At 42.7% G+C, this 24,285-nt stretch overlaps 1 protein-coding gene across 1 annotated transcript in view; it reads left to right on the top strand.

The window, feature by feature from the left end:
• LOC140122122 (probable cation-transporting ATPase 13A5) overlaps positions 1–18,437 on the top strand; it is a 117,460-nt gene extending 99,023 nt beyond the window's left edge. Inside the window, exons 25-30 of the mRNA XM_072142614.1 lie at positions 741–774; positions 4,112–4,327; positions 4,711–4,883; positions 6,400–6,488; positions 7,125–7,205; positions 18,148–18,437. Of these exons, the coding sequence (XP_071998715.1) occupies positions 741–774; positions 4,112–4,327; positions 4,711–4,883; positions 6,400–6,488; positions 7,125–7,205; positions 18,148–18,324 (770 nt within the window). The 3' untranslated portion in view covers positions 18,325–18,437. The remainder of the gene's footprint in view (positions 1–740; positions 775–4,111; positions 4,328–4,710; positions 4,884–6,399; positions 6,489–7,124; positions 7,206–18,147) is intronic.
• The last annotated feature ends 5,848 nt before the right edge of the window (positions 18,438–24,285 follow it).

Below are 24,285 nucleotides of genomic sequence, written 5' to 3'. Positions count from 1 at the left end.
AAGAACTCTGATTACAAATGTCAGCCTCTACCCCAATAAACTACTAGCCCTCTCAGGTAGGGTGTGATATTCCCTCTTCATGTGAAATCTTACCTGCTTACCTATAAAAAAAATCACCTCCAAAGTCTGTGAAAAGGAGCAGATAACAGTCAAGTTTGAGGTTGCAGGGGGATTGTCCCTTTAGACCCACCAATCTTTGGTTCTGTAGTACCTAGAAACTATTTTTGGTGACATCTTGGGTTCTGTGATCTACAAAGCTAGAGAACCCCTCTGTGCTGCAGTTTCACAGGCTGATAGACTGTCTCACCCTGCCCCTCCTTCTCGCCATTCCCCCTCCTTCTGCCTGATGTAAAGTGAATTAAAAATCTACAATTATAGTTTGAATAATGAATTATATGTAGTATAATGGTTGGGTTATGCAACTTTATTATCACAATAATTTGGTGGTGATAGTGAAAGTGAGAGAGAAATTATATTCCAACACTGTTTAGCTTCACACAAAAAGAGTATTGAGTTTAAAGTGTAACTGTAAAGTTATTTTTTTTCCACATATCAATAGCTCTTGGGATGTAAAACAACTTTGCCTATTATCTTTGTTACCTAAATCCAGCAATTTCTTTGCTATCCGTCTCAGATTATCTCAATTTTGCAGTAGCTGTTTCCTCTCCATGTGCTGATAACCCTTGGAATCCATAGTAAAAACATACTCTACAAACTTTACAGACTCCAGGGAGGGGAAGGGCTGCTGCTCACAGAGGGAGAAGTCATGTCAGAGCTCTCTGTGTATGTAGCAGAGCTGGATGCATTCAAGACTGTGGATACAGATGTCTCCTGCACAGAATAGTGAGGTAGAAGATCTCCCCTATTCCCTATCAGTTAATCCATCCCATTATGTGATCCTACAAAACTTTCTCTATCTCTCTTTGCACCTCATCCTGCCCCACCTTGTCATCGGGACTTTGTGCACTGTGCAGATAAGCTATTAATGGAAATCTACTGTTTGTTTTAATGCATTGTGAACCAAACATACCTTAAGAATGCTGTAGCAACACTGATGCAGAAACATATCTTGTTTAATCCCTTAACCGAGTGGTTTTGCTCAAAAAACTATTATGAAATACTGAACCTTGGGAAAGCTGGGTGCACATTGCTTTCACATACACAGGAGCTGTCTGAACTGTCCAGAGAGGACCTATGAACCTGAGCTGGATGATTCATTCACAGAATCTGGGCGATGGCGCTACAATTGATTACTTCTGCCTGACGTATTCTCGGCTCATGCTGGGCAAGGCTTCAGCAGTCCATAATTAGGATGAGGAGAGTGGTGGAGCAGCCACACATGCGACAGACCTCATTATCATAACTTTATTATAGCTTTTTTCAGCAAAGCCACTCAGTTTGGTGATAAAACAAGATATGTTTCTGCATCAGTGTAGCTAAAGCATTCTCAATGTATGTTTGGTTCATAATGCATAAGAGCAAATGTAGATTTCCTTTAACCCTTTGTGCCCACACAGCACAGGATATAGACTTCATGTGACTGGTTTACTTATGATTTCTTTCACTTATTACATGTTCCCTGCTCCTCCATGTGATGGGAGCTGCCAGCATACCAGGCTGGTCCCCATAAACATCCTGTGTGTGCACTGTGCAGTGTTCAGTGGATTTACCTGTGGGAAACTAAAGAACACAAGGCATCATGAGATCTGTGGGAAAGCTAACTGGCCTCAGTTTGAGGGCAAAGACAGACATACATTAGTCTCCACCCACTTCATCTCTGCTGAGAAAGATTTTTGTCACTTTCAGAACAGAAAATGCCATAGCTTTCGAAAGGGTGAGCAGCACAAAGTGGGCATAGTTCTGTTTGTTTTTAAACATACAATATTTTGGTAAAATCATTATAACTTTACAGTTATGTTTAAGAACCAATTGATACATTTTCATAATGTTGTAACTAGAGTGCAACGACATCTATTATATTTTGTTTCAAAATCACCACTTAAATATATAAACCCACAAGGCCACTATTCAGGACTTCTCAGATAATCTCCCTCAACAATCAGATTGGTTCCATCTATTGCCACCATGAAAATTGTTCCTCAGTTCAATAATTAAACACCCAACACTAAGTTTCTACACAGCCCTTTGTAATCATTGCTGATTCCACCGACCTGATAAATAAAACTTAAACCAAAACCTGTTTCCAAATAGGTGCTAGGATACAAAGCCTCTGTATGTGATGCCCGCTCCACTGACATCCCAATTATGTCCAATCATCAGATCCCCTGTATACGGACCGTTGCCATAACCTCACCAAATAGCCCAAGTTAGTCCCCATTGGTCCCTCATCTTCTCACCTTTAACTACATTAGTAGTTAAAGGTGACTTGAAGGTCGACTTGAAGGTAGACTTGAAGGTCAATCGTAATGTTACAGCAATGTAGCTACACCCGCAGTTAGTGTCCGACTGATGCCCTGTTGCTTGTACGCATGTGCTGTAAGCTTCACGCATGCGGATGAACTTAGTGGATAGATTACTACACAAACATAACTTGAATCACCTTAAGTTCTAGACAATAGACCAAATCAAATCTGGTTCCCTGATATATTTTTTCCTTTAAAAAAAATTTGTTTGGCAGGAATTGGATTTTTATCTGCATCTCACAATTCTACAATGTCTTTAGCTGTCTGGGTCACTGGTTCTGTACATCACAGAACCATAAGCCTAATTCAGTCTGAAAATAAGATTTTTAACTTTGATGTGACAGCTAAAGGTACTAAAGAACTGAAGATGGTAGTGTCTGAAGTTTCAATCCCCCTCTAAACTTTTTAGCTCAGACAAAATTTTACTGTTCTCTGCTCATTTTCACATGACTTTGGAGGACATTTTTTTGTATGGTTAAACGGGTAAGATTTTAGATTGAAGAGGGAATTCTATAAAAGAGATATACCCTACCTGAAGGAACTAGTAGTTTTAATGGGTAAAATCTACAGACAGGTTCCCTTAACATGGAGATTTTGCATGGGCACAGCAATCTTGGTGCACACCTGTGCCCCTCTCCATGCATCGGTGCCCACTGGTCCTCACTCTCCACCATCCTGCTCCGGTCCTGGCTAGGCTGCACACGCCCTCCCTAGGGCTCATGCACCGGCACTCAGATTTTTTTAGGGCCAGCGCACTGCTGATTGGTGATTTGCACTTCCAGGTTTTCCTTGAAGGCCCATTGTTCCCATGATTCCCTGCCAGATTTTTACACTCATTAGCCCTAGAGAAAGATTCCTTGCTCCTTGTTCCCTGCTTCTACCTCAATTCCTGTTGTGGACCTCGGACCTGACCTGTGACCTTGCATCTCTGCCGCCAGCCCTAGCCCTGACCGCCAGCCCAGCCCTAAGAGATGATGCTCTCAGCACTATTTTGGAGCAACACTTTATTGGCTGTTTGGAACTAAGAAGGTGTTGACAGAACTGCATTATCTTTGGGGGTCCTCCTGCTGGACTCACCATTCTTCCTGTACAGAGAGGCCATGGAGAGAAGTTACAATGACAGCTTGATTTTGCCCTCCTTCTGTCAACTGTACTGTTGTCCTTAAGGGGCCTTATTGCCTAAGGCAATAAGTTACTGTATAAAATTCCATGTTGGCACTTCACAGTAAATAAGTGGATTTTGGTTGAAATTTGGGCACTCGGTCCCTAAAAGGTTCGCCATTGCTGCCCGAGGGGGTCTGAAAAAAAAGCTGTAAAAAAAAAATGAAAAAACATTAAGAAAAGTGCAAATCTTTATCCTTTTTCAATAGAGTGCAAGTTTGAAGAGGGCTCACTTATTAAGGGCCTTAATTGCCCTTATGGTGTGGCATCAGCACACCTTGGTATCTTGGTGTCTCCATGATCATATTGAGCCAAAAAATTAAAAGAATATGTCATTCAGAATTCACAGTGAAAGACGTAGAAACAAAACCAAATGGATTTGTAAGGCAGAAAACCCCTTTAAAGTGGTTGTTACAGTGTCATGTTAATATGAGATTGTGTGATGAATATGGTTTAATGGATTTGTTGCAGAATTTTAATAAATAAAGAAATGACTATGAACGACTATGGGTATGATAAAAATGCAGCGTTTACATATCTTTGCTAAATTTACTTTTTGTTCCCACAGTGAGTTTAACTGGTCCTGCTTCAAAACTAGCCCCTTTTAGACCTGCAATGAGTCTGCTTTCTCCACCTTTATTGCTTTCTATGGTTCTCCATATCTCCTTCACCATCATAACACATACAAGTGCATTCGTTCTGGTGCAGCAGCAACCATGGTACAATGAAAGTAACATTTTCAGGTGAGATTATTTTGTAGTGTTTGCAACAGTTTTCTGTCTGACTTTGCACTGAAAAGAATTTGAAAACTGCTTGCACATGTATTTATAAAGTGTCTGTGTCACGGCTTGTGTCCAACAAGACAGTAAAATGTGCACCTAATGGGATGTGTTAGAGCTTAGTCAGACTGTGCGCCACAATTCTGTCTGACGTACACCACAATTGTGGTGAACAAAGTGCACCAAAACAACGTGCACCAAAAAAAAAATGGTAAACACTTCCAGAGAAGTGCTGGCGCACCCTGCACACTTCACAGGCAACTGCACAAAGTGCAGTTTCCGCAGTTTTTGACAAATGTGGGCCAATAATTTTTATTGTCAATCATTTTTAATTTCTTGTCATTCAGTGCTTGTCCATTTGAAAATGAAACTTTTGCCAACTCCACCTTGATGATGCCACACAGCCAGTCTCAGAACTTCCTGACCACAACATTGTTGCCTGTGAGTGGAATAAACCTCATCATTGCTGAATGTGTATTTTCTAAAGGAAGACCTTTTAGAAAACCAATGTATACAAATTGTAAGTATTGATGTCCATGTAAGCAGCTATTGTAAAAATAATGGGGGAGATTTATTTACCCGGTCCATTCGCGATCCAGCGATACGTTCTCTGCGGTGGATTCACATCCGGCCGGGATTCACTAAGGTAGTTCCTCCGACGTCCACCAGGTGTCGCTGCTGCGCTGATGAGCATCGGAACGTACTGGAGTTCACCGAGCCATCCTGGATGAAGGTAAGCGCTTTTTTTTTTTTTTTTAAATGCAGCGTTTTTTCCGGTTTTTTTTACGGCCACGCCCCTGATTTCCGTCGCGTGCATGCCAGTGCCGATGCGCCACAATCCGATCGCGTGCGCCAAAATCCCGGGGCAATACAGGGAAAATCAGCGCAAATCGGAAATATTCGGGTAACACATCGCAAAAACGCAAATCGGACCCTTAGTAAATGACCCCCAATGTACTATAAATTAATACCAATAATAATAAGATTCAGGTGGTATAAACTGCAATCAATTATTCTAATATTAGAGCATCCTATATAAAACACAAATGAATGTATATTGTAAACAAATAGCATATCTGACACATCAGGTAGCCTTAAATTAACATCATATACATCACAAAAACTCAATAGCCACAAAACTGGAAAGACGTAAAAAGAACTACGATGCCCTGTAGGTAAACATCTAGGAGATATAGAACATTTAATGAACATATGTGTTTACAATATGCTCGGTGTTGCACATTTGTTTGTGTTTTATATCGGATTCTCTAAGATTAGAATAATTGATTGCATTTTATACTTGGATATTTGCTGAATGCTTAAGCATACAAATTTGTTTTGGTATTGTAAGGAATTAAATTAAAAGTTAAGTTTTAAATAACACTTTTTTCTACTACACCCAAATCTAAAAAAACTGTACAAGATATGTTACAGTGCCAAGTGACTGGCTCAAGGCAGACACGGTACCAATATTCAAAAAGGGCTCCCACTATAAGGAATTGTCACTGAGCTAAATGTCACTTAGGCCTCCTGCACATGAACATGATTTTCCTGTGGCAGCAAAATACATCTGTATTGGCCATTTTTGTGGACTGTGTCATCAGCATTTCCCCTGTGGCCGCAAAGTAGGTCATTGTGTACCCCATGTTTCATCCATTTTTGCAGATCCGCAAGAAAAGCAGGAGGGTGTTAGCTAGCAACCCACAGCTCTATGGGAATGCAAGGCCTAAACACGGATGAGACATGGGGCTGAGTATTCCTCCACTCCAAAATACATGGGTCCTTGAGACAGCAAAAACCTCAAATACATCACTGAGGATGCAATATTCGTGTGCTTGAGGCCTTAATGCGTGTAATAAAAATACAACAAAATAATAGTCTGCAAGCCTTGGTTCACTTGTACTCTTAAAACATGTAATTTATGATTGTCTCACATGAAGACCAATAAATGTTACATTACAATTATTGTACAAACTGTGCAGACATATTCTTTTTATTAATCTATGACCGATATTTTCTGTATTTTGTATTGGCAGATATATTTTGCATATTAATTGCAGCACAGCTGGTTGGCTTTTTATTTATACTGTTTGCTGATATTGACCCTCTTTACCGTTCAATGGAGGTAAGTAACAATGAAAACGGAACCTTAACATTTTCTTTTTGTGGTAATTGATATAATTATTCAGAAAACACAGAGCTATTATCTGCTGTGGCTTCCCAGCCTGCTTCCTATCTTCTGGTTTCTGTTGCTCCACTTTATTTGTCTTGTACTTGTATATTAAAAAGTACTCTAGGCTTTACATTTTAAGACTGGTGTGGGGGCTGTAAAAACAATAAAGAATTTATACTCACCTCCCTCCAGCGCTCTGGTCCTGTTGTTGTTTTATTATATAAGATGAATATTATTATTTTTTATTATGCAGTGGGCCAGCAGGAACATGGAGATAAGTGTCAGACAGAGATCTTTTATCTGCAAGGACTGCACAGAGTACGGTTGTTTCCTACCAATGCTCAGCATTGATAAGAAAACTTACATATTTGCTTGTGTTAAAAACAGAATATATCAGTAAAGTACACTAGTACTTTTTAAGACATTCCCTATACATTCTGAAAAATGTAATAAGTTTATAACTTACACAGGATCCACATAAATTACTTAATTACTTCCACTTGCTGGTATACAGTAGGAAGTGATAAACTGCTGGAACGATTATTTTATACAAGATAAATGACCATACCATTTCATTTCCTCTGCTAGCTCATCTGCACTCCCTATTACTGGAGATTGGAAATATTAGGAATGCTCATCATACAGTTTGCTGCTTCATACAGTGTTGAGGTAAGACATTTCTCTTCAATAATGCAGAAATAGTTAAAGGGGAACTAAAATCTCTAAAATGTGTTAAGTACATACTCAGATGAACAACATGACAAATTACATCTTCCCATCATTCCCAATTAAACATGCAATCAATACGTTTGTATCTGATCATGAGCTAAGCTTCACACCTGTTACAGGCAGTCCCCTACATAAGAACACCCAACTTACAGACGACCCCTAGTTACAAACTGACCTCTGGATATTGTTAAATTACTGTACTTCATCCTTAGGCTACAATACACAGCTATAACAGTTATTAAAGGTGTCTGCAATTAAGCTTTATTATTAATCCTGGGTCTTATGACAATTCAACATTTTTAAAATCCAATTGTCACAGAGACCAAAAAAATTCTGTCTGAGGTTACAATTATAAAAGATATAGTTCCGACTTACATACAAATTCAACTTAAGGACAAACCTACAGAACCTATCTTGTACGTAACCCGGGAACTGCCTGTATTTGGGGTAAAATAAAATGCTAAAGTGAATGATATTATATTTTCTCATATTGTATGTACTTCAGTGTTAGTACATTTTTATGGTGTATTTATTATTTTTAAAAAAATAGTGTTCCATCACAATATGGTTGGCTGCAATTGATAAAGCTTTAGAGGTGTGCTAACTAGAGATGAGCGAACACACTCGTCTGAGCTTGATGCTCATTCGAGCATTAGCATACTTGTAACTGCTCGTTGCTCGGACGAATACTTCGCCAGCTCGAGAAAATGGCATCTCCCGCCGTTTTGATTTTTGGCGGCCAGAAACAGAGCCAATCACAAGCCAGGAGACTCTGCACTCCACCCAGCATGATGTGGTACCGTTACACGTCGATAGCAGTGGTTGGCTGGCCTGATCAGGTGACCCTGGAATAGACTAGCCCCTGCCCGCGCTGCTCGGATCATTCTCTGTCTGGATGCCGTTAGGGAGAGAGTTGCTGCTGCTGCAGGGATAGCGTTAGGGTGTTATATTAGCTTACTGTAAGGCAGGAGTGAGTCTACAAGAACCCAACAGCCCTTGTTAGGGCTAGAATAGCGTTATATATATATTTTTTTGTTTGCTTGTGGCTGGGCTAGCTGGCACTAGTAGTGCAGCTAGTACCATATTGTGAGGAATTTGCAGGGAGACTTGCGAACGTTATATTTAGCTCTTAGTGACACACATATCCATCTCAAACACCTAAGTGGGACAATTTATTAGGGGTTTGATTGAATTAGGCACAGCCTGACGATTTTTTTTTTTTTTCAAAACTTAAAGTAACTTAAAATCCAGTTGTTGTGTGCTGTCAGTGTAGGTTAGAAACTAGGCATACAAGAACCCAACCAACTTTCTTAGGGCTACAATAGCGTTATATATATATATTTTGTTGATTTGCTTGTGGCTGGCCTTGCTGGCACTAATAGTGCAGCTAGTACCATATTGTGAGGAATTTGCAGGGAGAGTTGCGAATGTTATATTTAGCTCTTAGTGACACACATATCCATCTCAAACACCTAAGTGGGACAATTTATTAGGGGTTTGATTGAATTAGGCACAGTCTGACGATTTTTTTTTTTTTCAAAACTTAAAGTGACTTAAAATCCAGTTGTTGTGTGCTGTCAGTGTAGGTTAGAAACTAGGCATACAAGAACCCAACCAACTTTCTTAGGCCTACAATAGCATTATATATATATATATTGTTGATTTGCTTGTGGCTGGCCTTGCTGGCACTCCTAGTGCAGCTAGCACCATATTGTGACGAATTTGCAGGGAGAGTTACAAATGTTATATTTAGCTCTTAGTGACACACATATCCATCTCAAACACCTAAGTGGGACAATTTATTAGGGGTTTGATTGAATTAGGCACAGTCCGCTTTTCTTTTCTTTTCTGTTTTTTTTATTTTCAAAACTAAAAGTCATCAGGCACAACACAAAATCCAGTTGTGTGCTGTTAGTGTAGGTTAGAAACTAGCCATAGCAATAGTATAGCATTGTTTTGTTAAAAAAACAAAAACAAAAAAAAAACACAAAAAACCACCAAAAAGCCACCAAAAAAACACAAAAAAAAATTACAGTTTACACTTTAATTTTGAAAATGTTGAACCCGAGGGCTATGGGTAGAGGACGAGGGCGTGGGCGTCCAACTACTGCAGGGGTCAGAGGCCGTGGTCCTGGGCGGGGTGAGACACCACCTGCTGATGAGGGAGCAGGGGGACGCCGTAGAGCTACACTCCCTAGATTCATGTCTCAAGTTACTTGGACCCGTGGTAGAGCACTGTTGAGGCCAGAACAATGCGAAGAGGTGATGTCGTGGATTGCGGACAATGCTTCTAGCCATTTGTCCACCAGTCAGTCTTCCACGCAGTCCACCCATGTCACCGAAATCAGCACTCCTCAGCCTCCTTCCCCCCAGTCTGCCCCCTCCCAGGAAAATTTGGCATTTGAACCGGCATACTCTGAGAAACTGTTTTCTGGACCCTTTCCAGAGTCACAAACCACTTGTCCGGTTTCTGCTGAGTTCTTTTCCGATGCCCAGGTTTTCCACCGGTCACAATCTGTGGGTGATGATGACATTGTTGACGTAGTGGAAGAAGTGTGTAAAGAGGTGTCGGACGAAGAGGAGACACGGTTGTCAGACAGTGGTGAAGTTGTTGTCAGGGCAGGAAGTCCGAGGGGGGAGCAGACTGAGGGATCGGAGGATGATGAGGTTACAGACCCAAGCTGGGTTGATAGGCCGGGTGAACACAGTGCTTTTGAGACGGAGGAGAGTCCTCGACGAGAACAGGTTGGAAGAGGCAGTGGAGAGGCAGAGCCAGAGCAGGTGCATCAGCGCCAAATGTTTCACGTAGTGAAGCTCCCGTGGCGAGGGCTAGATTTTCGGAAGTTTGGAGGTTCTTTAAAGAAACACCGGATGACCGACGGACTGTGGTGTGCAACCTGTGCCACACCAGGATCAGCAGGGGTTCCACCACTACCAGCTTATCCACCACCAGTATGCGCAGGCATATGAATGCTAAACACCCCACTCAATGGAACCAAGGCCGTTCACCTCCGGCCAGGCACACCACTGCTCCTTCCACTGTGTCATCTGCTGCCTCTGCTAGTCAGCCCCCTGCCCAGGACCCCGGCCCAAACACCTCCCGTGCGAAAACCACACCTTCGCCTCCAGGATCCTCCACAGCATCCACCAATGTCTCCATGCACAGCATTCAGTTCTCCATACCCCAGACGCTGGAGCGCAAAAGGAAGTACAGTGCAACCCACCCACACGCCCAAGCCCTCAACGTCCACATCTCCACACTTCTTAGCCTGGAGATGCTGCCCTATAGGCTGGTAGAGACCGAGGCCTTTCACAACCTCATGGTGGTGGCCCACCCTCGGTATTCGGTCCCCAGCCGCCACTACTTTTCCCGATGTGCCATCCCAGCCCTGCACCAGCACGTGTCAGACAAAATCATCCGTGCCCTGACCAACACCATTTCTGAAAAGGTCCACCTGACCACGGACACGTGGACAAGTGCTGCCGGGCAGGGCCGCTATACATCGCTGATGGCACATTGGGTTTACTTGGTGGAGGCTGGGACCGAGTCTGACCCTGGGGCTGGTCATGTACTGCCGACGCCGAGGATTGCGGGGCCTACCTCGGTCCAGGTCTCTCAAGCCTACTATGCCTCCTCCCACCCCTCCTCCACCTCCTCCTCCGAATTACCATCCGTGGGCATGGCGCCATCAGTCGGTAGCTCTAGGCACAGCAGCAGTGCCGTCGTTAAGCGACAGCAGGCGGTGCTCAAACTGCTGAGCCTAGGCGATAAAAGGCACACCGCCCAAGAGCTATTACAGGGCATCACGGCGCAGACTGATCTGTGGCTGGCACCGCTGAACCTGAAGCCATTCATGGTTGTGTGTGACAATGGCCGTAACTTGGTGGCGGCTCTGCAACTTGGCAGACTGACACATGTGCCATGCCCAAAACTGTCTGATTTGCTCACGAAAGTGCGCCGCATCTGTGCGCATTTAAGGAAGTCCAGCACAGATGCTGCCACTCTCAGGGCAGCGCAGCGCCGCCTCCAACTGCCCGCTCACCGACTGTTGTGCGACGTGCCCACGAGGTGGAATTCAACATTAACCATGTTATGCAGAGTTTACCAGCAGCGCAGAGCGATTGTAGACTGCCAGATGTCAACTTCCACCAGAACTGGTAGTCAGGTCAGTCAGCTTCCTCAAGTCTACAATGAGGAGTGGACGTGGATGTCTGATATCTGTCAGGTGCTGAGTAACTTTGAGGAGTCAACACAGATGGTCAGTGGCGATGCCGCCATCATCAGCCTCACCATCCCGCTGCTTGGCCTGTTGAAAAACTCTCTGGTCAGCATGAAGTCAGAAGCTTTGCGCTCGTTACAAGAGATGGGGGAAGAAGATTCCCTTGTTGATAGCCAAAGCACCCTCAGGTCTGTTTCTCAGCGCATATCGGAGGAGGTGGAGGAGGATGAGGAGGAAGAGGAGGAGAATGTTGGCGAGACAGAAGAGGGGAGCATTGCTCAGTCCTTCACTGTTCAGCGTGTATGGGCAGAAGAAGAGGAGTTGGAGGAGGAGGAAATGGACAGTCAGGCCAGTGAGGGGAGTGAATTGTTGCACGTTGGGACTCTGGCGCATATGGCAGATTTCATGCTAGGCTGCCTATCCCGTGACCCTCGCGTTCAAAGAATTTATTCCAGCACCGATTACTGGGTATTCACTCTCCTGGACCCACGGTACAAGCAAAATCTTTCCACTCTTATCCCTGTAGAGGAAAAGAGTGTGAGAATGCATGAATACCAGCAGGCCCTGGTGCACAAGCTGAAACAGTATTTCCCTTCTGACAGCACTAGCGGCAGAGGGCGTACTTCTGAGGGACAAGTAGCGAGGGAGAGTAGGCGAGCAGGCAGCTTGTCCAGCACTGGCAGGGGTACGCTTTACAAGGCCTTTGCCAGTTTTATGTCACCCCAGCAAGACACTGTCACCTGTCCCCAGTCTCGGCAGAGTAGGGCTGATCTTTACAGAAAGAGCGTGAGGGAGTATGGAGCTGACCATACCATCATCCTAAATGATCACACAGCTCCCTATAACTACTGGGTTTCAAAGCTGGACATGTGGCACGAACTGGCGCTGTACGCCTTGGAGGTTCTTGCCTGCCCTGCCGCTAGCGTGTTTTCTGATCGGGTTTTAAGTGCAGCTGGTGGCATCATCACCGATAAGCGTACACGCCTGTCGACTGACAGCGCTGACAGGCTGACGCTTATCAAGATGAATAAAGCCTGAATTTCTCAGGCTTTCCATTCTCCACCAGGTGAAAGAAGCTCAACCTTCATGCACTCCACCTCCTCATTTTCCTCCTTCTCCTCCTCTTTGTACACTAAAGCAGAGGAAACTGGCTATTTTTTGCCAGGGCCAACTGGTTCTAGCTATAGTACTCTATGTATTTAATTTTTCTGGAGGGCCACCTACCCGGTCCTCTGTTTTAAACAATTTTTGGGAGTGCCACATATAGGCACTCAATCTATTTAATTTTTCTGGAGGACCACCTACCTGCTCCTCTGGTTTAAAAACTTTTTTGGACTGCCACATACAGGCACTATCCAAATTTAATTGTCTCCATAGCAACCTCCACACGTCGTCTTTATAGCTGCCTCCACATGTTGTCTCCATTGCTACCTCTACACATCATCTCCATAGCTGCCTCCCAAAGTCGTCCACATAGCTGACTCCATACATCGTCCCCTTAGCAAACGAGCTGTGTGAGGCAGAATTTTGGGTTGTTTTCATGGCTTCCACATCAAACTTGTTAACTTTGTCGCCACCCTGCTGTGTTATCCACAAAATATACTGGCAAACTTTTATCATTTACCGATATTATTTCAGCGCTTCTTGCGCTTCTGTTTACATTCCCCTCACCGGCCATAACCCAAACTTATAAGAACACTTCTACACTTGATCTTATACAAAAGGTTCTTAGAAGTGCTGTTTGGGGAGGAGCCGAGAGACAGGGGCTTGGACAGGCGAAAGCTCGCCTGGCAGTGGACCGCCAGCTCCATCCCAAGATCCAACTAGCATAGTTTTAACTGCAGCACCTTTAATCTACTACTACCTTACTGCCTCCATACATCGTCCCTTATCGAACGAGCTGTGTCAGGCAGAATTTTCGGGTGTTTCACCAGATACATAATGGAACTCGGCGCATCTGTTGCCGCCATGCTGGAGACCTGAAGTTGTAATCATAGCAGCGCAATATGGATGCCCCATACTGTCACTCTTAATCATGGAAGTCGTCTCCATGGCTGCCTCCACATGTCGTCCCCTTATCAAACGAGCTGTGTCAGGCTCATTTTTCGGGTGTTTCACCAGATACGTTATGGAACTTGGTCACTGTGTCGCCACCATGCTGTGTTATCGACTAAATATACCGTCAACCTTTTGTTCACATAGGAAATCATTTCAGCGCTTCTTGCTCACCTCCTTTGGTTCCTCTCTGCCACCCATTGGTTTGAAGCCATGACACTTTAGGGTATGTCGCCATGACACTCTCTAGCCTGCCGCTGCTGCCGCTACCTCTGCATGCCATCTTCTATAGTGTCAGGGTCAATTATTGGATGTTTTAGATGCTATCTAGCCTCATTCGGTCACTCTGTCATGGCCATGCTGTTGCCCATAATTTTGGCATAATGGTGCGATTAAGCAGCCTCAGAGGCATCCATGCATGCTGCCCCTGATGTTTCCTGTCCATTTCCATGGTGTTTCCATCATTTTCTGAGGTTTCCAGGTGTTTGGCCAAGCTTCCCTGTGCAGAGCCTTGGTCCCCTTGAAAAATGCTCGAGTCTCCCATTGTCTTCAATGGGGTTCGTTATTCGAGTCGAGCACTCAAGCATCTGGAAAAGCTCGTCTCGAATAACGAGCACCCGAGCATTTTAGTGCTCGCTTATCTCTAGTGCTAACTCTTCCACAATACAATATTCTGAAGATACATAAAAGGCCTGGATATCCTTAGTTAGATTCCATATAGAGATGAGCGAGCACTAAAATGCTCGAGTGCTCGTTATTCGTGACAAACTTTTCCTGATGCTCGAGTGCTTGTCTCGAATAGCGAGCCCCATTGAAGTCAATGGGAGACTCAAGCATTTTTCAAAGGGACCATGGTTCGGGAATAAAATGTGTTATTTAATTGAAAAAGAATGTCTTGAAAAAGATGTTCTAAAAGAACATCTGCAATCTATTCTTCACTGTTCCGCGCGTATATTATCTCCCGACAAGTTAGCAGATGTAAAGAACAGTGAAGAAAAGAATAAAAACAGTGAACACAGGATCATTTAAGTGAAAAACGCAGTGAAAAACACAGTGAAGAATAGATTGCAGATGTTCGGCACATCCGCTTACTTGTCGGGAGATATGCTGTCCCGGGATCCATGCTGCTGCTCCCCGGTGTCTCCTTTCTGCCCCTGCTCCTATGTCTCCGTGCTGCATGATGTCTCCGTGCTGCCCGATGTCTCCGTGCTGCCCGATGTCTCCGTGCTGCCCCAGTGTCTCCGCTCTGCTCCTGCCCCGATGTCTCCGTGCTGCCCAATGTCTCCGTGCTGCCCCAGTGTCTCCGTTCTGCCCCTGCCACAATGTCTCCGTGCCGCCCGATGTCTCCGTGTTGCCCGATGTCTCAGTGCTGCCCCAGTGTTTCCATGCTGCCCCAGTGTCTCCGTTCTGCCCCTGCCCCGATGTCTCCGTGCTGCCCGATGTCTCCATGCTGCCCCAGTGTCTCCATGCTGCCCCAATGTCTCCGTGCTGCCCCTGCCCCGATGTCTCAGTGCTGCCCGATGTCTCCGTGCTGCCCGATGTCTCCGTGCTGCCCCAGTGTCTCCGCTCTGCCCCTGCCCCGATGTCTCCGTGCTGCCCTATGTCTCAGTGCTGCCCCAGTGTCTCCGTGCTGCCCCAGTGTCTCCGTTCTGCCCCTTCCCTGATGTCTCCGTGCTGCCCGATGTCTCCGTGCTGCCCCAGTGTCTCCGTGCTGCCACCGGTGTCTCCGTTCTGCCCCTGCTCCGATGTCTCCCTGCTGCTGTTCCCCCGATGTCTCCGTGCTGCTGTTCCCCCGATGTCTCCGTGCTGCTGCTCCCCCGATGTCTCTGTGCTGCTGTTCCCCCGATGTCTCCGTGCTGCTGTTCCCCCGATGTCTCCGTGCTGCTGCTCCCCGGTGTCTCCGTGCTGCTGGTCCACGGTGTCTCTGTGCTGCTCCCCGGTGTCTCCGTCCTGCTCACCGTGTTCTTCAATGTGTTCTTCACACATATATATTGTTCTTCACATAGTATTTTGTTCGCACCATTCCGCGCGCATCACCCGACAAGTAAGCAGATGTGCCGAACATCTGTAATCTATTCTTCACTGTGTTCTTCACTGTGTTTTTCACTTAAATGATCCTGTGTTCACTGTGTTCACTGTTTTTATTCTATTCTTCACTGTTCTTCACTGTGTTTTTTTAACTAAATGCTCGATCTCGAGCAAGGGAAATACTTGTCCGAGCAACGAGCCGTTTCGAGTACCTTAATACTCGAACGGCATCAAGCTCGGATGAGTATACTCGCTCATCTCTAATTCCATACCTTGTTTGATTCATATATTAAATCAAAGTGAGTTAAGAAAGGTGGGGATTGTTCTATATTTGCTATGGTGGAGCAATGTCCATGCTTTTCCTATTGAGAATTACTGGTAGATTTCCATACCAACTGATCTCCTTAAAGGGAACCTGCCATTTAAATTAACTCTCCTGAAGTAAATACTTCACTGAAAAAACTATGATTAAAAAGCATTGCCCTTATCCCTAAGTGGTTTCTTTACATGGGTGCTATGATACTAATGGGATCTATTAATGGGAACTATTATTAAGAGACTATCTGCCAATATTCTACTACAGACAGAGGAAGAAAATGTGTCAAATGTTTTACACAGTGCCTTGTTGGAGTGCTGATAGAGATTACGTTACATCATCAAACACTTCAATTCTTGTGTCCAGGGTGATGACATCTTAGGTCATTTCCCCAGTAAAATTAGCAAAATGTACCCCATGTTTGCATCTGATCACATGAAATCACATCAGGCTTCCATTGAGGCATGGGGAGGAGTTGAAGTTCATGGAGGAATGCTGTGATGTCATGTAATCAGATACAGACATGGGTTAGATTATACAAATGGTTATATGACATGAAGTACAGAATGTTGAGGATGTCATTTAGTTAATGGGACTCTATGGGAACCTGTCACTAAATATATTTGTGAAAAATGGGGTTTGGTCGCCCATAAGGTGTCACTTTCCCATATTTAGGAGACTAGTAATATAAACCACAGATTATAGTCGGGCCTGGTTTATTAATGTTTATTAAATTTGATAACTTCTCCATAGGATAGGTGATCATTTTGAGATCAGTAGAGATCTGACACCTGAACCCCCTTTGACCCACTTCCCAATGTTTTTGCAGCATTACATTGATCACGGTTTCCATCAGGCCAGTGATAAACCATTCATTTGTCCCATGGCCTTTTTGCAGATCAATTCCATTGAAGTGAATATCAGGCACAACCGCTGCAGTATGTATGATTGTGTGCACATGAAGATAGAGAAAGTGTTCATATAAGTTCTGCTGCCTCTTCTTTTTCCACATCTGTTACAATTAGAGATGAGCGAGTATACTCGTCCGAGTATACTGCTCGGTCGAGTATTAGCATACTCGCCGGCTTGAGATCGAGCAGTAAATTAATAAAATAAATTGAATAAAAGTATTTTTATTGTAAAAAAAAAAATTACACATTTCCAGATGTTTTACTTGTAAGAACACATTGAACTAACACTATTCTTCACTGTGCAGGTGTTGGTGCGTGTCTCCCGCTAAGTTCGGAGATGTGCACGAACATCTCGAATGTGAAGAATATTCCAGATCTGCACAACTTTGCAGATGTGCGTGCGTATCTCCGAACCTATCGGAAGACAAGTGCACACACCTGCAATGTGAAGAATAGAATTAAAACATTAAAAACAATGAACACAGGACCATTTAAGTGCAAAACACAATGAAAGAACACTATTCTTCACATTCCAGATGTTCGTGCACATCTCCTAACTTAGCGGGAGGCACGCGCGAATACCTGCAAAGTGAAGAATAGTGTTATTTCCATGTGTTCTTACAAGTAAAACATCTGCAAACATCTGGAATATTTTGACTTCAATGGGGCTCGTTATTCGAGACGAGCACTCCAGCATCTGGAAAAGTTTGTCTCGAATAATGAGTACCCGAGCATTTTAGTGCTTGCTCATCTCTAGTTACAATCCCTTTACAGGGACCTGGTAAACCCCTCAAAGTTGTCATGATGTTTTTATATTTCTTCCTCCTAAAGATGTGTTGCAGGTTATATATACTGTAGATCAAAATCAGCCTTATCTATATATGTGTCTTCAATATACTGGGGCAGATTTACTTACCCGGTCCTGTCGCGATCCCGCGGTGCGTTGTCCAACGAGGATCCGGGTCTGCCGCTATTCACTAAGATTGCGCGCCCGAGTTCCTGCAGGTGTCGCTGCTGTGCCGAGGTCTGCTCGAGTTCACCTTCTTCCTCCTGGTGCATGTGTGTGCTTGATCTTGCAACACAATTCGTTTTTTAAATTCCGCAGTTTTTCTGAATCCATCTGGTTGTCTGACTGCCACACCCCCCAATTTCTGTAGCATGCATGCTGATGCACCACAGTCAGATTGTGTCCACCAAAAACACGGGCAATTCGGCGCAAAACGGAAATATTCGGGAAAGTGCGGCGTTCGGGCCCTTAGTAAATTAGCCCCACTGAGTGTGACATAAATAATTATGTATATTATGACAATAAATAGTTGTGTGATGTTGCTAACATTCATAATTTTCTTCAGGTCTTTGTTTACAACAGAGGAATTTGGTTAGTCATAAAGAAGATTTTTGGCTACAACTCAAAGAGCCAATACAAGAAAATTCAGTGCGCGTTAGAAAAACGTACAGATGACTCTTTCTACAAGGGGATATTTCCTTCAAGACATCAGTTTTCAGTATTAAACAGTGACTGTGTTTAATTGATGTAACAAAGGACGTGGAGATCAAATATTACTTTTTGTGTGTTTTGAGTATAATTTTTTAACTTGTATATTTTAGTATGTGCTAATAAATTAACTTAAAAGCCAAAAGACATTTGGGTCATATTAGGTCATACTACTCTTATAGTAAAACTTGGATTTTCAGAGCTTCTTTATAACTTTAAAGGACACACTATTCATGGAGGAAGCCACAGCACCGCAGGGTTAAATCCCAAGAAGCTTTATTCACAAGTTATCCAGGCATAACAGGCGCTACATTTCGATTCACAATGAATCTTTATCAAGCATAAAACATGGGATTGCCAACACATATATATATACAAAAGTGCATAGTGACATCATTTTCCCTCATGACATAATTTGGTAGTTACATTCAATATTATTTATAAAAACATGTTTAGAAAAAAATACAAAATCCTCTGATAGATAAATACAGATATAAAGCTTATTTGTATAACAGTATTTTGTAAACGGTGATTGTAGTAAACATAACACCCGCTTTATGTGTTCCATATTAGTAAAACACGCCCAGGTCCTCCTACACTCTGAATCTATCTCACATGCGCATGCGTAGTTGTTGTGGTAATCATAGTAACCTGGTTAGTCACATGATCTTTGCGGACTCCACGATTTCCTACTCTGTTCCGATCATGCGATGTTTTTCGTCCCGGAGAGTATATAGCAGCGGTATGTCAAAAGTATTCAGTAAGTAAGACAAACAGCATTACTGGCATAGACATATTTATGTTGGTCAGAAAAACCATAGTTAGTGCAAAAGATTATGCAGCGCATGGGTATTGTTTAAAAAAACACACAGGGATCTCAGGCAAAAATACAACCAAGAATATCTAGATGGATGCCCTACATCAAGAAAGAAAAACATCTGTTAAAGAATAAATTATATTCAGAGGTACATACAACCATCTGGAGCATGCAAAGATGGACAAACCGTGTCAAAAGAATGACGGTGTCACATCCAGCACGACTCCCCATTTGTATGGGCTAGTAGGACAGAAGTTTTACGGCATACCTCGTAGCCAATGCCAGTATATCCAGAGTTCCCATACAAACCGGTAATATACCAACATATATGTCCAAGTGTCACCAGTGTTTATAGTGACCGGAGAGAAGAATAATGTCCAATGGTGCATTGATTAATGATAACTCATGTGTACTCATGCATACACCCCCAAGCTACAGAAAAAAGTCCTTCAATAAAGGTGGACATCTAAGTAGATATAATATAGTCATATCTGCCAATCTGAGTCATCCCGGTGATAGGAAGGAAGATATTCATCTGCAAGGAGAACAAGGGAATGTTCATGTTAAGTAAGGTGATGAATTTAGGCATAAATGAAACAATCTGTGAAAAAAGGATAGAGTGTGATTATACAAAAGAAAAACCAAGCACCGTATATTCCGGCGTAGAAGACAACTTTTGAAGACAGAAAAATCTTCTGTCTAGTCTGGGGTCGTCTTATACGCCGGTAATCGCGCCCGCCCGCCGTGTATTCATGGCGGCGGTCGGGTCACGCTGCATGGAGAGGGCTCACTGGCTGAGCCCTCTCCATAGCCGGTAAGTCTTTGCTGCATATTGCAGCAAAGGCTTACCGGTAACACCCGCGATCGGGTGTTCTCACAGCGATGGCTGCCGGCAAAGCTGCCGGCAGCCTCATAAAGATAGCGGCGCATGGGCGTGGCCATCTTACCTGGGATCGCCGCTCCCCGTGACGTCATCGGGGGCGGAGATCCGTCTCCATGGTAGCCTCGGGTCTTCGTTTTAACCCCTTCATTACAATGTGCTGATAGCACATTGTAATGAATGAGGAGGAAAATCCCCATATACTGCCATACTGTAGTATGGCAGTATATGATAGGATCGATCAGACAACCTAGGGTTAAAGTACCCTAGGGAGTCTGAAAAATAGTAAAAATAATAAAAAAATAAGTTAAAAAAAAAAATTATAATAAAAAACCCTAAAATTTTAAATCACCCCCTTTCCCTAGAACTGACATAAATATAAATAAACAGTAAAAATCATAAGCACATCAGGTATCGTCACGTCCGAAAATGCCCGATCTATCAAAATATGATAACGGTTTTTCAATGCGTTTAACCCCGTAACGGAAAATAGCGCCCAAAGTCGAAAACTATAAAAAAATCTATAAAAAGTGATCAAAAGGTCGTACAGTCCTAAAAATGATATCATTGAAAATATTATCAAATTTCGCAAAAAATGACACCACCCACAGTGCCGTACACCAAAGTATAAAAAAGTTATTAGCGCCAGAATTTGGCAAAATTAAAAAAATAATTTTTGTACAGGAGGTTTTCATTTTTGTATGAAAACATTATAAAACCTATACAAATTTGGTATCCCCTTAATCGTACCGACCCAAAGAATAAAGTAGACATGTCATTTGGGGCGCTCAGTGAAAGACGTAATATCCAAGCCCACAAGAAAATGGCGCAAATGCGTTTGTTCACCATTTTCATTACATTTGGAATTTTTTTCCCGCTTCTGAGTACATGGCATGGAATATTTAATAAAATAAAATTTAAGGTACAGTATGGTAACATTTACAGTAAAATGGACGATGGTAATGTTGTTGTTGTATGCCTTATGTTTATAAGAGACAGTTTTCCTGCTAAATACCTGCATGTCATAAAAATTTAAATTAAAAAAAGGACCATGTTAAAATCAAAAGGGGTAGTCTTATACGGCAAATATATCTTAAACTCTATATTTTAACAGGAAAGTAGGGGGGTCGTCTTATACACCAGGTCGTCTTATACGCCGGAATATACGGTATATTTATCTCTACAGAGGAGAGCACAGTAAACTAAGGTTACTGGGTACATAAACTTAAAGAGGTCATCACAATTCATATTATTACAGACAACAAGAGCAGGTATAGTGGCCAGACACCTAGATGACACCTCCCATTTTGAATTCCCTAACCCATTCGGTTCAAGAGTATTTAGTTTGTAGATCCATTTGAGTTCAAGGAGTTTTAATGCTTTTTCCCTATCACCTCCTCTGCAATGTTTTTGCACCCCATCTATGATGCGGAATTGTAGTTGTGAGACATGATGGTGATTTTTTATCAAGTGGTCTGGAAGGGGTAAATCCATTTTCTGTGTTCTGATCGTGGACTTGTGCTGATTTATACGTAGGAGACACTCTTGTGTAGTCTCTACCATGTACAAATAGCCACATGGACATTGAATTAAATAGATAACAAAAGTGGAGGTACATGTATAATGTTACCTAATGTGGTATTTTGTCCTATGGTGTATTATGGCTGAAGAAAGAATATTCATGAGTACCTTGTCAGCAAGTAATGTGTACTAAAGTCCTAGAGTAGCAGTCCTACAAAGATATTGAGGTAAACTTCAAAGATATTGAGGTAAACCATATTTTAGTTTTATGCTCCCTTCTACATTTTATGTTCTCTATGTTGGCATGTGACCAGCTTTTAGACTTTCCAAGACTGTTTTTATGGATAGTAATTCAATTTAATCCTATAAGACCTGATCTCTAATGGACGGTTATTGTCAGAGGGTAAATCTACAGGCTACAGACAGATAAGGTCTTGATCCATGGGGGGTTATGGAGACATATAGCAGAGCTATGTGTATGTTATGGCTGTTATAGCAGAGCTAAGAATGTCATGTGTAATATGCATCTATCTCATGGAGCTCATCATCTCTCATCTCTGATCTGTCTCATCTCTCTTTCTATGTGTCAGATACTTGTGAATGTTTAGAGGCTAAATTAAAGTGTATATAAACCTATACTCTGATAATCTTACCATGTTATCAGCTTACATGGATCATATTGTATATGCTTAGAGAGTCCCCATCCACACTCTGGAATTTTACACTGATCATCACTGAGCTAAAACAGCTCAAAAATGAGTAAAATTCTAAAGTTAGGGGTTAAAAATGCTTTTATTGTTTAAACCTCACTAGGGGAATGAAATTGGAGAATTTTCTTTAATGTCAAACCTCTCTAAATGTAAAAAAAAGTAAAGGAAAAAAAAAAAAAATCTATATCCATGCCCCGGTTCTGACGTCACTGGCTGGATCGTAATTCCCCAACCTAGAGAAGGAGGAGGCTTGCACGGGGATGTGAATAAATTAAAATTCGGGCAGGGCGAGAGGCTGTTTTGCATATTTAATATTTCATAAATAAAGTTTGCCCAAACTACAGCCAGAACCCACATATTTACTGCAAAGTGCCAGCACTGCAATTTAAGTAGTAATTTATTGCTACCTGTCCTACGAGAACTTTCAATCATATCGGCCTCATGAGGACAACAAAACAGTTCAAAGAAGGACAAATTTGGACGATTGTTGTAGCATCTCGCCATGGTCCTCCTGTACAGGAAGAAACATGGGGCCTAGAGGAGCTGTAAGGACAATCTGAAATGAAGAGGAGTGCAGGGGAACCAGCACAGCAGGACTCCACAAATCCAGTTAAAACTTCATACAAAATATATTCTTCGTTTAAAAAACACGCATATCCAAAAAGAAATACATGGACAACAAAAGATAGAAAATATGAGACAAAAGACAGCAGCGTTAACGCGTTTCGGACTTCTACATATCAGTCCTTAGTCATACCTGTCGGTGCTGTGACTCGCATGGGAATATGTAGTATGTTGAGCCTGACTCGGGCTGCGAGTTTCCGGTGTACAACGGCAACGCCTACTGAAAGTGTTTGTGGTGTTGTAGGAATTGATTATGTCCGGTGGGGACATGTCAAATATATAAAAAGAAACAAATTTATGTTAAGGCACAAGCAATATATACCTATTAGATAGAACGTGACTTTATGTTTAGTAGAAATACATTAAATCTTGTTTGTAATTCAAGCCTTTTGGGTATTGGTTCTCCAAGTTTAAGATCCTGTATGCCTCTCTGGAAAGCAAAGCTTTCTTCCAATCCCCTCCTCTGTTGGGACGTCTGACCTGTTAAATTGCGATAACTGTCATACCATTCATGGACCCACCGTGTTTATCCCTATAGTGTTTGGAAATGCCGGATAAATTCTGGGTGCTGGTGATAGTGGCAGGATTGGCTCCTGTGATATGCTCACTTATACGATCCTTTAGTTTGCGGACTGTACAGCCCACATATTGTAAGTGACACTTTGAACAATGTGCCAAATATACTATGTGCGAAGACTCACAATTCATATAAGATTTGATATGATAAACGATATTTGAATGAGTGGAAGTAAAGGAAGTGCTTTTCAACATGAACTTGCAAATGTTGCAACGGGCACCACCACAGAAGTAGCTGCCCTTAGTTCGTAGCCACGTGTTTTTAGGATTACTATCCGAAAATGTATTGGGAGATAGTATGTCTCCTAGTGTTCTGGCTTTTGTGGAAATAAAAGAAACCCCGTCAGTAAGCAATTTCCTCAGAATTGGATCGTGTTGCAGTACAGGTAAGTGTTTTTTGATGATATGAGTAATGGCATAGAACTGTGTGCTATATTGGGTACTAAAAGTTAGATTGGATTCCTGACTGCAGATGTTGCGAGTTTTTGGCTGTAGGTATGTAGAGCGTGGTTTCTCGTTTACTATGCCTATCGCCCTTTTGCATGACTTTATGCTATAACCTCTATCTTGGAGACGACGTGTGATGGTGATACATTCCTGTTCATAACTATTGTCCAATGTGCATGCTCTTCTAGCTCGTATATACTCGCCAATGGGAAGGTCTTTGACTGTGTGAGGGGCATGACAGCTGGAGGCGTGCAGTACTGTATTTCCAGATGTGCTTTTACAATAGAGTGAAGTGTGCACACTGTTAGTTAAAGGTCTCTATCAAAAAGAAATCGAGAACATGCTCCATGACACAGATGTATATCAAAAAGATTTATTGTATTTCTACTAGACATAAAGTCACGTTCTATCTAATAGGTA

The sequence above is a fragment of the Engystomops pustulosus genome, chromosome 3, assembly GCF_040894005.1.
Source record: "Engystomops pustulosus chromosome 3, aEngPut4.maternal, whole genome shotgun sequence".
NCBI lineage: Eukaryota > Metazoa > Chordata > Amphibia > Anura > Leptodactylidae > Engystomops > Engystomops pustulosus.
This window is presented reverse-complemented; position numbering and strand designations above follow the sequence as displayed.